The sequence below is a fragment of the Phlebotomus papatasi genome, chromosome 1 (assembly GCF_024763615.1).
Source record: "Phlebotomus papatasi isolate M1 chromosome 1, Ppap_2.1, whole genome shotgun sequence".
Taxonomy (NCBI): Eukaryota; Metazoa; Arthropoda; class Insecta; order Diptera; family Psychodidae; genus Phlebotomus; species Phlebotomus papatasi.
The window spans coordinates 493,364-509,729 of NC_077222.1; the positions used below are offsets into that span (position 1 = coordinate 493,364).

At 34.7% G+C, this 16,366-nt stretch overlaps 1 protein-coding gene across 2 annotated transcripts in view; it reads left to right on the forward strand.

Annotated features, from left to right (window-relative positions):
- LOC129799804 (homeotic protein ultrabithorax-like) overlaps positions 1 to 14,332 on the forward strand; it is a 129,129-nt gene extending 114,797 nt beyond the window's left edge. For both annotated transcript variants that reach the window (XM_055844031.1, XM_055844032.1), the window contains one exon: positions 10,122 to 14,332. In XM_055844031.1, coding sequence (XP_055700006.1) covers positions 10,122 to 10,417 — 296 coding nt within the window. In that variant the 3' untranslated portion in view covers positions 10,418 to 14,332. The remainder of the gene's footprint in view (positions 1 to 10,121) is intronic.
- The last annotated feature ends 2,034 nt before the right edge of the window (positions 14,333 to 16,366 follow it).

Consider the following 16,366-nt stretch of genomic DNA (forward strand, 5'->3'; position numbering starts at 1 on the left):
CATTCACGTGGCCAACCGGGTATTTTCTATTAGGGATGGAGAAAGGTGAAATTTGAGGCCAAAGTGCTCAAGAGAAAAAGCTCATTTTTACCTAAAGTGCCTAGAGTGTTGAATTGCAAGCTATTCATCTAGATAATATAACGAAAAAAGAGAAATGGAAATTTTCTAAAAGAATCCTTGCAATCCTGTATAATCTTTATGCGCAAACTCAAATGCTTTTTGTATGAGTAAAAAATTTTTGTATTTTTTTTTAGATTTAAATTTATTTATTTTAGTTATAAATAGTCAAGTAAATTTATTCAGACCATTTTAGATAGGTGTTCTTATTCAATTCATCACTTGATAGGGGAAAGTGCTCTAACTTCGAACGTTCACGATTTAATAATAATATTTAATAATAACAATAATAACATTCATGACTTTGAATATTGTGAATTTTCTTGTAGTTTTCCTAAGAGACTTACACAGTTCTATTAAATATTAGATAGCTTATTATAAAGAAATTCACATTATTTGAAGCCATGAGCATTCGAAGGTAGAGTACTATCCACTATATCATACGAGCGATTTTCATCCCAAATGATAAACTAAAAATTCCAAAAGCATTTAAAGTTTGGCCTATAAGAGAGTACAATAAAACAATAATATATTTCACAGGATAAAATATTTATTTTATTATAGAGTAAAATGGGGTAATTTGGAATCATGCTTAAATTGGAACTTTGAGATTTCCTAACAGTTTTAGATAGCAAAGAAAAAACCAACGAAGAAGTATTCTAGAATTTAAAGTCTTGCACTTCTTCACAGTTTTCTTTTTCTGTTTAACCACCTAAAAAAGTGAGAAAATCTCAAAATTCCAAAATAGACATGATTCGGAATTACCTCATCTTACCCTATTTTATATTAATTGAACAATTTTTACATTGCGTTTGGAATAATTTGAAACATTTTTTAAAACATATTTCCCAACAATTCAATATCTTGAAAATTAAGTCACTTCCTTGCTATTTTGCAAATTTGTGCAAAAATCTTTTAGTGAATTCAGAGTAGGGGAGACTGGGGCAAAACTTGTCAAAACGCATATTTAATTCTTTCATGAGCTCTGAGAAAACTTAAACGTTAAACGAAGACTATTTCCTCTATCTCGAAAGAAATATGATTTTCGAATCATTTTCTAAAAGCCAATTTTGTGGAGATTCTCAAAATTGCTGGGGCAAATTTTGTTAGTCTTCAGATAATTTGTGACGTTTTACTCTCGCAAACGTTAAAAATATCAAATAGACATATTTTTATAGGAAATTTATTCCTCTACGACTTTGTCAAAAGTATTTTTTCTCTATTTTAACGAGAAATGTGCTTAAATTGAGCTAATCAGTATTGATATTTTCTGTAAGCCAAATATTCCAAAAAATAGGGCGCAGAATTTCATTAATTTTTATTGTACATAATCCTTCCTAGAATTCCTTGAAACTTTGTAAGTTTAAGAAGGTTCATGAAGGATATCTATAATAAAAATTTCAAGCCTCAGTCTCTTTTATTTTAGAAAATAGTGAATATTGAAATTTTCGTTTTGATAAATTTTGCCTCAGTCTCCCCTATTTCGTAATTCAACGTCTCTGCTAAATTGCAATATTCTTACAAAGTTTGAATTAATATTTTCTAGAATTATCAAGCCTTATCTGTTATTATGGTTCCGATCGAAGACTTCCCCATTATCATAATCATCAAGCTGTTATCCAAAATTTTAATATTATTTAAAATTATTGTAGAAACAAGCAAATTTGTAGCTGAAAATCTGCTTTATTGCCTGAAGAAAATCTTGTCCAGCAAATTAAACCAATTGGGATAAATATGTATTGACCTATTGGGGAAGAAAATGCAAATGTTGGCGCGTGAAAAGCCCTGCTAATGAACATATTACGAAAAAAAAAGATGTTAAACAGCGACTGAATTTGACTTTATGAATAATTATGACTCAATTGCGAGGACTTGTGTGGTTACATGAAAGAGACCTTTGGGTTTGAGGGCACCATTGATAATAATAATAATAATAATAATGCATATATTTAAATCACAAAAATAGGGTCACCCCTCTTACAATTGTGATTAAAGAACATATAGAAAGTAATGCAAAATATAATTCAGAATAAAGGAAAAAAAAAGAATCTTAATAATAAAAAGAAACAAAAGGAAAAAAAATGAGTAGATAAATAAGAAGCATAGAAGCTTCTAAGGTTCAGCCAGAAAGAATTCACGGATAGCATCCGCGGAATTCCGACTACCACACGGAAGAGAATTAAAAATAGTGATGCCTTTCACAAAAATCGTCCGATAAAGGCAATCACTGTTAACTTTAGGCACTATAAGACTCCGAACCCTGGCCGAACCCCCCCTAACCAAAAGAGTCGACAGGTACTTAGGACATCCAAATATCAGCAGGTGAAAGAGATATAAAACAGCTCTCATTCTCAAAAGAGATGGCAGATCACAACCAATGAACACATTTCTGTGAGGAGTGATGTGATCTCGGCGACTTAAGCCGCATATATACCTGACACAATCATTAAAGGACACTGTCAAGCGGCGAATTGTGTCACTATCCGCTGCAAAAAAGAGCTCTGCCCCGTAGATAAAAAAAGGAAGAAGAAGCGCTCGAGCGAGGATCAAGCGAGTGTCATAGGGCGTAATGTCCCGGAAGCGTCTAAGAGTGTAAAGAGAATAGTTGACCTTACGGCAAATAGATGTGGCATGATCAGACCATGAGAGTGTAGAGTTGAAAATAATACCAAGGTTTTTGACTTGATCAACAAAAGGGATAATTTCACCGTGTAGGTATAAAGGTTGAAAATTAAATGAGAGAGCTTTCTTAGAAATAACAATAGCCTGGGACTTTTTCGGATTCAATACTAATCCATTTAATGAAGCCCAATTTTCAATATTGGAAAGATTTGCGTTCATTAGAGAAAAGGCATTTGAAGGGTTGAAGGGATCACCCTCAACATAAATTTGAAGATCATCTGCGTAAAGGTGAAAAAAGCAATTTAGCAGCACAGAGGGTAAATCATTGATGAAGAGAGAAAACATGAGAGGGCCAAGAATTGAACCCTGACCGATGCCCTTGCTTAGGGAAGCAGGAGGTGAAATATCTTCACCAAATTTGACAACTTGTGATCTTCCTGAAAAGTAAGATCGAATAAGGGCAACAGCTGAAGATGAGAATTTGAAAATTGAGCACAATTTATAACAGAGCAAATCGTGAGGAAGACTGTCGAAGGCCTTTGTGAAATCTAGCAGAACTAGAATCACAAAATGACCTTGATCGATAACTGAAGAAATGTCATGAGCTACCCTGAGAAGGGCAGAAGTAGTGCTGTGACCCTTTCGGAAGCCCGACTGGAACTCACAAAGCATACCATTGTCAGTCAAATATTGAGAGATTTGCTCATGAAGGAGGATTTCGAATGCTTTTGAGAGAGAAGAGAGGAGGCTAATTGGCCTAAAATCAGAGAGAGATTTGGGATTAGATATTTTGGGAATAGGTACTACTAAAGCCCTTTTCCAACAGTCAGGATAAGTTGAAGTCACAATAATGTGATTGAATAGGTCAGTGAGCACTGGTACAATTACCGGGAGAAGAATTTTAATAAAATCAAGGGAGACGCCATCACACCCCATAGCACTAGACTTGACACAGGAGATAGCGTAAACCACATTTTCTTGCGAAACACAGCTGAAGCTAAAACCCTCCCAGGGCGCGGAAGGTAGAGAAGGAGAAGCCAAAATACCAGCTGAGGAGGACGAGAAAAAGGAACTAAAATCATTTGCATTAAAAGAATGATTCTCACTTGGCGAAATGGAGGGTCGCAGGCCAAGTTTCTTAATATTCGCCCAAAGTGTTCTGGAAGGGAGTTTAGGGTTGAGACTATTACAAAAATGTCGCTTTTTGCGAGCCTTAATAAGGCTACAAACCTTATTGCGCAGCTTTTTAAAACTTCTTTCATCCCTTTGCGAACCCGACCGCTTCCACTTTTTATAGGCTGTATCTCGGCGTTTAATAAGTGTTACTACGCCGTCATCAATCCATGGTGTGGAAAGAGGAGGAATAAGGAAGCGCTTCCTGGGCACAACTCTTTCGAACAAGCTAATAAATAAATTTGTAAACCTATCAACCCTCTCGGAGGCCGAAACACTCAGGAATACATCTCCCCAATGAACTAACGATGCAGCAGCACGAGCAGCTGAAGCATCACAGTTTTTAATATCTGATATTGTTTTGTATTTATTCTTAGGTTTAGGGAGACGCATACTATATGACACGCAAATCAGATCATGATCAGATATTCCTGGAAGAGGAGTCTGACAAAATTGAATGATTTTCTGCGAATCACAAGAAGGAAGAATTAAAAGGTCTAATAGTGACCCCATTCGCGTTGGATTGAACGGCACATAATAGAGAGAGCGTGCTGATAGGAGAGCCAAAAACCTTTTGGCTAAGGAAGTCTGTAATGCAAGGTTAACATTAAAGTCACCCATGATAACGAAGTTGTCATAAGACATCACAAAATCAAGGAAACATTCAATATCTCCAAGATTTGTTACTGGAGGAGGGTTATAACATGTGAAGATATTAAAGGTGACACTATAAGAAATTGCACGAGCACCGACATACTCAAGCTTTCCAAATGTTCCCGAGCAGAGTACTGAGGAATTGAGGCAATTGCGGACGTAGATGCCAACACCACCTCCCCTTTTTTGATTAGATCTGTCACACCTGAGGAACTGAAAGTCCCGAGCACCAACAGACTCCATGGAGTCAGAGGAATCAAGCCAGGTCTCGGAGACACACAGCACCGAAATCGAAAAGCCTCGAAGAAGAGCTCGAATCTCATCAACATGGCGCCTGATGCTTCGCGCATTAATATGCGCAAGCATGCAAGCGTAACGAGAATCAGCAGTAAGCTTATTTAGGCATATAGAAAGAGAATTAGAATTAGAATCAGCGTAAACTAAATCATCAGGCTGAACCTCAGAAACTGCAGAAATGTCACTAAAGTTAATATTTAACAAAGAATTACAAGAAAAGCTAGAATTCAAAGAGTTAGAGAGGGATGACCCACTATATAAACCAACAGAGGAATCGCCCCGAGTTTCAGAATATCCAAGTCTAGTTTTCCGATGATCCAGCGGCAATTGGAAATCGGGAGTCCGTGTCAATATCAGTTGTTGGGGCACTTTCTTTGATTCCAGGAGTCTTTTTTCTTGCCCGAAAAAGAAATGGTTTCACCAAAATCCCCTCCTCCCAGAAGTCAGGAGAAATCGCCTCCCCAAACTCAGCATCTGTCAACTCCACGCGAAAAGATGCACACTTTTTAGATGCAGGGGCTTTAGAAGTCAGGCAAATACATTTGGGGGTCCGACCAGAAGAAAGTCGCTTCGATAACTCTCCACGCAATTGGTCCTCCGTTACCTCACGAGATAACCGAGACAAAAAAAGCCAACGATAATTCCTTGCGATAGGCAAGGCATTAGCCATTTTGGCCCGGCCCCAAATCACCGGCCTGGGATCCCGGCCACTCTGAGGAGGTTCACTGTTACCTTCCACAGCTACATCGACAACAGGTGAAGGTTCAAGACGTGGAGGAACTCCCGGAGGAGCACTAGTAGTTTTCAGACTGGGTATCAGGAGCTTTTCACGCAGATTTTGCACTCCATCCCCGCAACTCGGAGCAACTCCATCACCCACAACACCAGAAGAGCGACGATTTTGGTCAAGCGTCTCACGCTCATTCAACAAAGTTGATTCCAACCTGTCCTCCAAAAATCGCTGGCCATTAGGGAACGGACCCGGAGTCATAGACCATGATCCGACGGAATCAAGCCTGTATTCAATTGCCCGAATATTGGTTCTGAGCCCAAGACACTCTGCCATTTGGTTACGAAGGTGCCTGTTCTCCTCAGCAAGAGCCTCGCAAAGACCCTCAACCTTGCTCAGGCGAGCCACCAAGGCATTAAGTGTCACATCAACATGCCCAGCAGTATGCGAAGAGTCCCTAGACAGATTATGAGCGCCCGACAGATTCTGTCCAACAGACGAGCCATTCTGGCTATTATCCATGCACATTTTGCAATGCCAAGGAGTCGATCCGTACATTACTTCATTAATAGAGCTTGAAGTAAGCGGAGGGTCGGTACATTGCACATGGTATCGTCTTTTACAGGCCCCAGCGCATAAGATTCCTAATCCATGACGACGATCAATAACCGTCGCACAAAGCCCACAACGCTCAACAGCAGGCATTGCAAAATTTCACAATATAGGTGCACAGAAAATTGCCCAGTCACTTCAATTCTCGCACCACGCGCCCCACGTACGACAGAGCGGGAGCCAAGAGAAAAAGCGGGAAGCTGAAATGCCACTCCTAGAGCACACCAGATGGCGCAGCTCACCACCACGAACAGCACTAACCTAACCTAATCCCTGCAGCACAATCACAATTGTTAGGCACGATGAATGCGATGAAAATCGGCCCGAGAAAAACGAATATGCGGCGCTGCAGGAGCCCCGTCAAATCAAAAACACTGCAGTGGGCTTAAGGGCTTGTCCACAATGCTTATGATTGACGCAGATGCAAAAAAACGGCGCCTCAGGAGTCACCAGATATGCCAGAGAGTCTTACCAGAAGACAGTCTCAGTCTCACCAGGAAACAGATGCAAATCCCGCCACTACTGACCCACCAAAGCACTGCAGTGGGCTTAAAGGCTTCTCCACAATGCCAGTGATAGTTCAGAGTGGATAAAAATAAGAGGCAGGAAGCTTTGTGGGTCAACTACAACCGAGCACCTCAAGATATCAATCCTCAGGTCCAGGATCCAGCAGACGACGGCCCCAATAAACACCCAGGAGATAAGGCTCAGATATTGCCGTTGATAAGCAAACATCCACTCATCACAGGTGAAGATACCTCCGGTCTTAGCGCCTTACAACGTCTATGAGTGCAGCACAGGTGTGACAGTATCAACATAAACCGCAAAGATATATCAGTCAGTTTTGAAGATTGTAGCCACGAAAATAAAAAACCTCCAATATAAGAGATATTCCGTGGCCGTCTCCAAGATTTTTCAATTCTCAAGTGATCTAAAATCGGGACAAATATAGGCAAATATGAGAAAAAATTCTCAGCCAGAAAATAAAAACAATAGGGTACTTATCTTTCAACTGTCAAACTCCAAATAGCTCCAATGATCAAAATCTAAATAGCTTTCCAGCAGCAACTCCAACGATAAATGTTGCTCGTGACCAAGAAGTCCAGACGAGAAGTCGAGAAATCTAACGGTCTATTGTTTGTCTATGACCTCAGCTTTTCGGGATATGCTACGGAGGAACTTTTGAACTTTTCCACACAACTTTGCGCTTGCCAATATATATTTATTTCGGATTGTGCGGCTGAAAGGGACGTCAGAATCAATTTTCCGTGAATAGCACTCGTGATCAGTCTTCTTGAGTGATTGTCATCTCTGACTCCTCGTGTGTATGACTTTTTGGCCCCTGCAGACTCTGGAATTCAAATGAAGGAAATGATTAAGAAATTTCTAGTGAAAATGATTGAGAAATTAGCTGGGATTTGCGCAGACATGAAAATATTTCAAATATTTACAATATTGATTTATTTACTATCTCTCCCACTTTTGAAAGCTCGCTGAGAAATAATATTTCACATGGAAATACCTGTGTTTCGTTGACATAAAGAAATAAATTCATTTGTTACTCTTGTATAACAGTTAGTGAAACTTCTTTTTTTCTGCCTTCAATCCGCAAGATGAATAAATTTTATGTGCTGTCTCTTTTTTTTTCTCCGAAACTCACGATGGCAAAATGAAAACATCAAAGATTGTCGAAGATGGAGGGAAAATGGAGTCTTTTGGCCTTGTATTCCTTCTTAAAAAAAGATGAATCTATCGCTGAGAAGTGCTTGTGGTTTTTTTTCCTTCTCTTTGTCTCATAAACACGTTTTCAATTCATCCAATCCAACTCATTAATTTATGTCTCTATCATTCCATATGAAAATGCTCGGAGAAGTAGGTCTTTTCCATATACGAAACAATCCCACGTGCATCATAATGCTTTTTGCACACCGTACTTTCCAAAATGTGACGCAGGGCTCTCAAATTGAGGCAAAAGAAGGGATTTCTACCCTCTCATGACTACTCAAGGAGCAATTGATGCCTTTGGGCTAGAAAGGCACTAAATATTCATAGAGCGTGTCCAAAAAATGAACTCTTTTACGAGCTTTTATTGCCTCAGCGTGCACCTGAGCCTCTTTTGCACCCAAAATCATTAACTTCATTACCATTTGGTCTCTCCTGATAATGGCCCTCTCAAGAGCCACCCCAGGATGCCTCTCAGTACCAAAGTGTCCCTGGGAGAGGATTAACAGCCCAAAGGAAACAATCTTCCTGCTGTTTGGGGTGCAAAGTCAATAATTTGCAAACGAACTCAGAGTTTTGTCTTCAAGCGCATGACAATGATTTATGCATGACACAGATAATGGGATTAAATCTGAATTTTCTAAAATATTTAGGTTTCAAACAAATAAATTGTTGATTGAACATTTCCTTCTTGGAGTTGCTAATAAATGCTACATTTATCAACAATCTAAAAATGAGATTGAGCCACTGGTAAAAATAAATGGATCCATCAAGGATCATTTGAAAAGTATCACTTTTTTTAACTATAGTAAATGAATAATAACAATGAAAAGTCATCTTTGGTGTTCACTCTGATAAAAGAAATACAGTGGCGACAAGATAAATAGCACGTCTTCAGCGATTTTCTTATTTTGATGTTTTATACAATACCAATCTTTATATCTGATCATGCTTTATTTTTTTTAGAAAATATAGTGCCCATTATAAATAAAAATGATAATTATCAAATATTTGTGGGGGGTGGTGGGGTTACTTTGAGTTGTGGGGCTAGATTGTTATATGACTTTTTCGCCTATTTTGAAATGAAGCTGGTTCTTACGATTCTTTTATTCAGATTCACAATTTTTGTATCTATTCAAATTACATCATGTTAAAACCCAATTTCCATTAGAAATATGCAAAAAAGTCGTATAACAATCTAGCCCCACAGCTCAAAGAAGCCCCACCCTAGGATGATTAACTAACGGATGGAGCATTTTCATTCAGAAATGGTATATTTTTATTAAATTCTTTATAATTTTTAAGTTTTAGATCCCACAAAAATAAATATGACACGAAATGGTAGGCACATGTACAGAGAATATATTTTTATTGAATTTAAAATGTTACTGGTGTTACAAATAGAAAATTTCTCAGAAAAATTCAAAAAATTGCGAATTTTACGTCCTTTTCATATGGGTTTTAGGAACTGTTATCCTCGTGCAATCATTATAAATTTTGAGCCAATAACATAATATTAGATACTCTTTCATTTGGTAAAAGTTTAAAATGATTGCATTTGGTTTTATACCAAAACTAAAAAACCACTTAAGAAAAAATATACAACATTTTTGCACGGAAAATGTATGAGAATGCTCCGCCCTGGCCCCACCTCCCCCTATCTCTTAAAACCATGTGTTTTTGTCATTTTATGAGTACAGGTATAATTCTTGCGGATATTTTAAATTTTTCTCTGAAAATATAACCTAAAATTTATTTTTATTTTAAAATTCATTATATTCCTGTATTTTTGATCATTTGTAGGCATTAATGCCACAAATTTTTGTAAAATAAAGTTATGTGAACTGAAAAAAAAAATCATGTAAATAAAGTAATAAGTTTACGATAAAACATGCTTTATTGACAAATGTGCATTCCAAGGTTGGAACTTGATCCATTCTTTGCAAAATAATTAAATTCAGATCAACTAAATCCTTATTTTTTACCAGTGGTGTTAAAAACTTATTTGATTATCTTCATTGATGATAGGTTATTGATTTACATAAGTTAGGCAATTACGAAAATATTGTGAATAATTTATTTTTGCACATTTAAGATTCAATCCCTAAATCTGTTATATTTGTTTTTATTCAGATTTCCATGGATTTAAAATTAATTAGTTATTAATAAATTCTTTAAATCATTGCATTCCCAGGTGCCAATGGATTGAGACGACGAGGACGGCAAACGTACACAAGGTATCAAACGCTTGAGCTGGAGAAGGAGTTCCACACAAACCACTACCTTACGCGACGGAGGCGGATCGAAATGGCTCATGCCCTCTGCCTTACAGAGCGACAGATCAAGATCTGGTTCCAGAACCGCCGGATGAAGCTGAAGAAGGAAATCCAGGCCATCAAGGAGCTCAATGAACAGGAGAAGCAGGCGCAAGCACAGAAAGCGGCGGCAGCAGCCGCGGCGGCTGTGCAAGTCATATCGGATCAGAACTAAATACTACAATACCAATACAGTAAGTTTGTGTACGATAGAAGATGCAACCCACACATACAATTTTTTCTGACGAAGACATTGAAGCAGAAACAAAACAAGCAGTGAACATTTCTAAGAATAGAGTGAAAGAAAACCTTTAGTATAAATTATATAAATGTAAAATATACCAATATAAATTATTTATTTATCAACAAAAGCAAGATGGACAGACATCTTGAGGACAATGTGAAAATTATACGAGGAAAGGCGGGGAAATCGCATGAGATTGAAGCATAAAGTTAATGTTCTAAGTGTCATATTGAATTGATATGGGGATGTTTCTTCTGGTCGATTTGCGACTATTCCCGAGGCATTTTCTATCAACTTCTAACACCCAATACACCCCCATACCTCCCCCCCCCACCCCTCCTTCTCTGGAAAATCCGTAAAGTTAAACCGAGCAGAAAAGTGAGAGAAAAAATTTAGACTTAAGAATCGTGTGGCAATATTAAATTAATTAGTAAGCAAAGTAAGGAATATTCTCAGAAAATATTTTCGTTTCCTATCTTCGGCTATTTATTAATTTTGTTTTTTCTACGCGAAATCTCTATTCGAAGATGGCAAAAAAAATTGTACAAAATAGGGTACCAAAAATCATTTTTTATGTTAACTTTCAAAGTGTGCGATTTTTATTGGAGATTCTAATTCAAGTTTTTCGTAGTATTTTGTTTATACTCCAGACAGAAAGATTAAGATGTTTGTAAAAGGTTTTTTTTAAAGATTAGAACCAACGCTTAAACAAATATAAATTGCGTTTTTCATTAATTCATTTTCTCAAAAAAAAAAAAAATAGTCAACAGTTTTAAAAGTTAAAACTTCCTTAACTAATATCATATTCAATATTTTACTTTAATTTAAGATAATTTTTTGACATTTTGTATTCTAATACCTTCAGCACACTTTTTTAAAATCAAAATTCGCATCCCTTTCTTTCTCAATCGTTTTGTATATGTCTATCCCACTTTATTGCATTATTTTGCTTTTTCAAATTACCTGCATAAATTCAATTTAGATTTGAATCTGAAAGAATGTAATAGGCATATACGCAATAAGATCAAGAACGAAAAGAATGAATGATGAAATGAAATTTATGAAGTATTTAAAATAAAATAGATAATTGAACTAAAAATTAAGGTTGTCCACTTTACAATCAGTTTTGAATTAAAAAAGAATAAAAATAATTAAATAACAAGGATGTTGCGCAATTTATGATCTAAAAGACGTGCTGAATTTAAAAAAAAAATCAATTTTATTGAGGAATTTCAACGTGGTGACCGTGTAGTTATATTTTTTAATATAATTTAAAGTCACGTAACTTTAGTCGATGTACATTACTGCAGTCATTTATTGAGCATTTCTTGATAAAAATTCCAATAATCTGAAAAACGCATATTAATATTTGTTTTACTTTACAAATTCAATGTTACTAGTAGTTTATTATAGTTTTCTATGCGGAAAAAAATTGAAACTATAAAAATTTCCCTCCTGAAAAGGTTTCAAAAGAAAATTACGATACTAAATGATAGAAGTGACTAGTTGAATTATTTGCACCACGCTTTCCAACCTTTAAGAAACATCGTTTTAAACCTTTCTTACAGAGTATAAACTTGAGAATTTTGAGAATTTCTCAGCATTTTTCTTTGATAAATCAATGGTGATATTATATTTTTTTATTGATAACACTTCCCTGTTGTGTTTCTTTTCTTTTTTTTTTCAAAACAACCTCCAATAAAAATTAAATGAAGTAAAAAATGAGATAAAATACTCTTATGTATTTAAAAATGTAAGTAATGGAGAATTTTTTTGTAAAGAATTTATTTTTAGGACTATTTTGTTGAATTTTTTGTTTATTATTTTTTTTATATTTAGCAAAGTGTAAATGGACTTTTTATCATCTCCTTTTTTCTCATGTTCCTCCCATAAAACGAAATATGCAAAAATCTAAAGACGAAAGCAAAAAGAACAGAAGAATTTTCTTATTTGAAACCGCCAAAAAAGAACAAGAAATAAAAAAAAAGAATTGGTTGAAACAAAAAGTATATTGAAAGATAAAGTAATATTTGTAGAGGTGAAAACATCTAAATAAAATATATTAAATAAAATATACTATATAAATTTTATTGTGTATAAAAAAGGAAGTATTAAAAAAAACGCGCCCCAGTGAATGTGAAATTTGCATCTGTGTAAAGTGTATATTTTTGCTATCAAAATGTTTGCAATAATTATTTATTAAAACAATGGAGAATGGTTGACAAGATCTAATATACGTAAAAAGAAATTTTTGATAGATAATCTTTAGAAATTTGCTTTCAAAATTAATTTTCTTTTTGTTTTAAGAAAAAAAAATCACTTTGGATTTTTTTTAGCATTATTTCTCGACAAAGCTTTAATTTATTTAACGTCTGCTTCTTCATCCTACAAAAAAAAAGAAAAATCGGACCATTTGTTTAAAAACGTTGATGCTGAGGAGAGAGCATGATAGAGAGTGTTATGAGAAATAAAACATACGTAATTAATGTGACATGTATAAAATATAAACGAAAATACGTAATGAAAGTGATTTATTTGGTCTCCTCTGTGGAAAATATTTCCAAAATATATTCTATCAAATTTTGCCCCACAAGAAAATTCTGTGACAAAGAAAAAAATACAAAACAAAACATGGGCAGAAGTACTTAAAAAAGAAGTCTTACGTTGAAGGAGATTAGCAGAAGAGAATCCCTTCTAAAAATATCCTTTCGAACATACACATTTAGCGTGTAGAGTGAATGGAATCCCTCCTTAGAAATTTCAGCTCAATTAGATGAAGTTTTAGTGCCATAGAAGAAAGAAAGATGAGATAAAAACTTCCAAAATAGTTGTAAAGAAAACTTCACTTTTGCAGTCTTTTCACCATGAGATTCATTGCATTTTTTTTTGTTTAAATCTGAGTCATTTCCTTGGGCAAAACTTCTTTCATTAATCATGATTGAATCATCTTCCCTGCATAAAAGACATCCAAGAGCTATTTTAAAATTCATTCTAGACAATTTAGCCAAAAAAAAAATTAGGAATTCCTCTTTTGCATATATAAACTATTATTTGAGAATTTTTGAAGCATTGTACATTTTTTACTGAGAAATCTTTTGAAAATTGTATTGGAAGCAATATATATTTTCAAAAATTTCACTGCATACAGTATGTATACTAAATTGATGAGAAAATGATAAAAAAAAACAATTTTGATGAATAGAGGAAAAAACACTATTTTTTAGGTCACTAGAAATATTCTATGGAGAAAGAGAAATAAAAAAAAACAAAAATTAAATACAAGGAGATGCTCCAAAAAAAGGCATTCACAGCAGAGAATAAAAGATTTGTAGTCGTTTTATTAGAAAACTTAAGGAGAAACAGACATAATTTTAATAGAAACACAAAACACACAAAGTGAAGAAATATTATTTGAAAAAAAGAAAACCTTCAGAATGTATACGTAAACAAAAAAAGAAAAGTCTATCTTTTTAGAAGAAAAGAGAAAAAAATGAGTGAGAGTGAAATGTTGGTGAATATTTCATCTCTCTCTTTTTTCTTTGGACAAAATAAAAGAAAAAAATATATTTAAAATAAATATGAGAGATAGTGAGATGAAATATTAATTATTAAGTTATTTATATTGAATGGAGTAAGAAGAGCATTGCAATACAAATGCCTGCATCTTACTCATCGAGGATGGAATAAAAGTGAAGTATTATAAGGTGTAAATTAAAATGGAGAATAGTGAGAAACAACTCCCAAAAACAAGAGGAGAACTAATGAGATTTTTTTTTGTGAAACACGCAGTAAAATTTAAGAAGTTGAAAGAGAAAATTTCTTTGTCAATAAAAACTAATAAATGGATACTCTTCCTTTTGTATTATGCTTCAGCAATTTCTCGTTCGTGAATTTTTGTTCATTCTAGGGGCTGCTGACTTGCAAATAACTGCTATTTTTCGGATATTAAAACAATATTTTACTAGTATCTTTTTCCTAGGCAGTACATGGATGTTTTAGGAAGTTTAAATGCTCGATGATAAAAATTATTCTTTATTTAGAAAAAATACACGATTATTTTGTGCCAAGAGGAAAGTGTTAAAGTTAAAAATTTATACTACTTCTACAGATTCCACTGATTGTGTGGAAAGCCCTACACACTTCCAGGATTTCACAAATGTTTCACAATAATTTTATGCTTATACCGCTTCCGTCCAAGCTTTCACTACATTTTCTTACATGTATGACTTACGGAAACCTCTGCTTTGTTCAAGAGTTATGATTAATAGGGGAAAGTACTCTCCCTTTGAACGTTCATGCCTTCGAATAAAATGAATTTCTTTTATTTTTCCTAAGAGACTTACCCAAAATTATCAGATAATTTCAATAATTGATAGTAAGCTAACTAATATTTAAAAGAAATGTGTAAATTTCGTAGGAAAAATAAAAGAAAATTCACATTATTCGAAGGCATGAATGTTCAAAAGGAGAGTACTACTTTCCCTTACCAGGTTAATGTTCTTCTTAAATTAAATCTTGGGCTAAGAATCTTCCGGTATTAAAATTTAACTGACATCTGTCTAAATTTAAGGGGACAACACCAGCCATCGGCATTCTTACTCGAATCGCTAGATTATCCCCGCGTATTGTTGCTCCAAAATAAAAATGAATTTTAAAAATTGTTGAATTGTTCGCAACCTTTTACCATTGAACTCTTACAAGAATGCTCTGCACAAATAATTTATAAAACCAATTACCCGTAAGACATCTTCTTATATTCGTGTAGATTCGAGGTACAAAGTGTATTTTTGCAATTCACCTGTTTTTTTATTAATTCTTTTTTTTGTAAGTAGTCAAAATTCAAATTCTCTGGCATGGTTAAATGGATCATTAACATACTAGAATATGCAAAAATATCAGACGGTGTTTTAAAGCCTATATCTTTAGCTATGGAGTAATGTCTCTGACCATTCCGATTCGTGGTACTCTTCTCTTACCTATTTAAGCCCTAATATCAAATTTCTAAATTCTTATTTTATCCTCCACTATGTTAAAAAAATATATTGATTTCCGTATTTGAAAATGAGGAGTGATGGAAGTGTGAAAAGTCTTATAAGAGATTTCCGAAATTCTGGAATTATTTGGTAGGGGAAGTGGGGCTACTTTAAGCTGTGCGGCTAGATTGTTATACGACTTTTTCACCTATTTCTAAATGAAGGTGGTTCATGCAATTATTTTATTTAGATCCACAATTATTTTGTCTATCCAAATTACATCATGTTAAAACTTAAAACAGTTTCCTTTAGAAATATGCGAAAAATTCGTATAACAATTTAGCTCCGTAGCTCAAAGAAGCCCCACATCCCCCTACTCTACATACATTATTATTATTTTATTCATACAGCAGCAATCATGGGTTTAAAAAAAACAGATAAGGGAATACCACCAGCGATCGCAGTGTTTCTCGGATCGTCAGGCTAATACAATATCATTGCTCCAAATAAAATAAATTTTTAAAAATTATTAGCTACTTTTGTATTATATAACTCACAAGAATGCACTGAATTAACTCAGATTTAATTTATAAGACCAATTTTCTGTGAGACACATGATACAATGCGTGGCGATCCGAGATACAGGGTGAAAGTTTGCAATTACTCCTATTTTTTATTACATTATTGTAAATGTTTAAAAATCAAATGCACAGATATAGTTAAATGGATAATTAGAGGAAACTGGGGCACCACCAAACATGGGGAACACTAAACACTAATTTTTATTTCAAAACTACTTGAACTATCTCGACCATTGCTTCAGTGGACGCACAAGCATCCCTATAATGCCTATAAATTTCTGTAAATCTTGTCCTCTGCATGAAGTCTAATATCTGATTAAAAAATC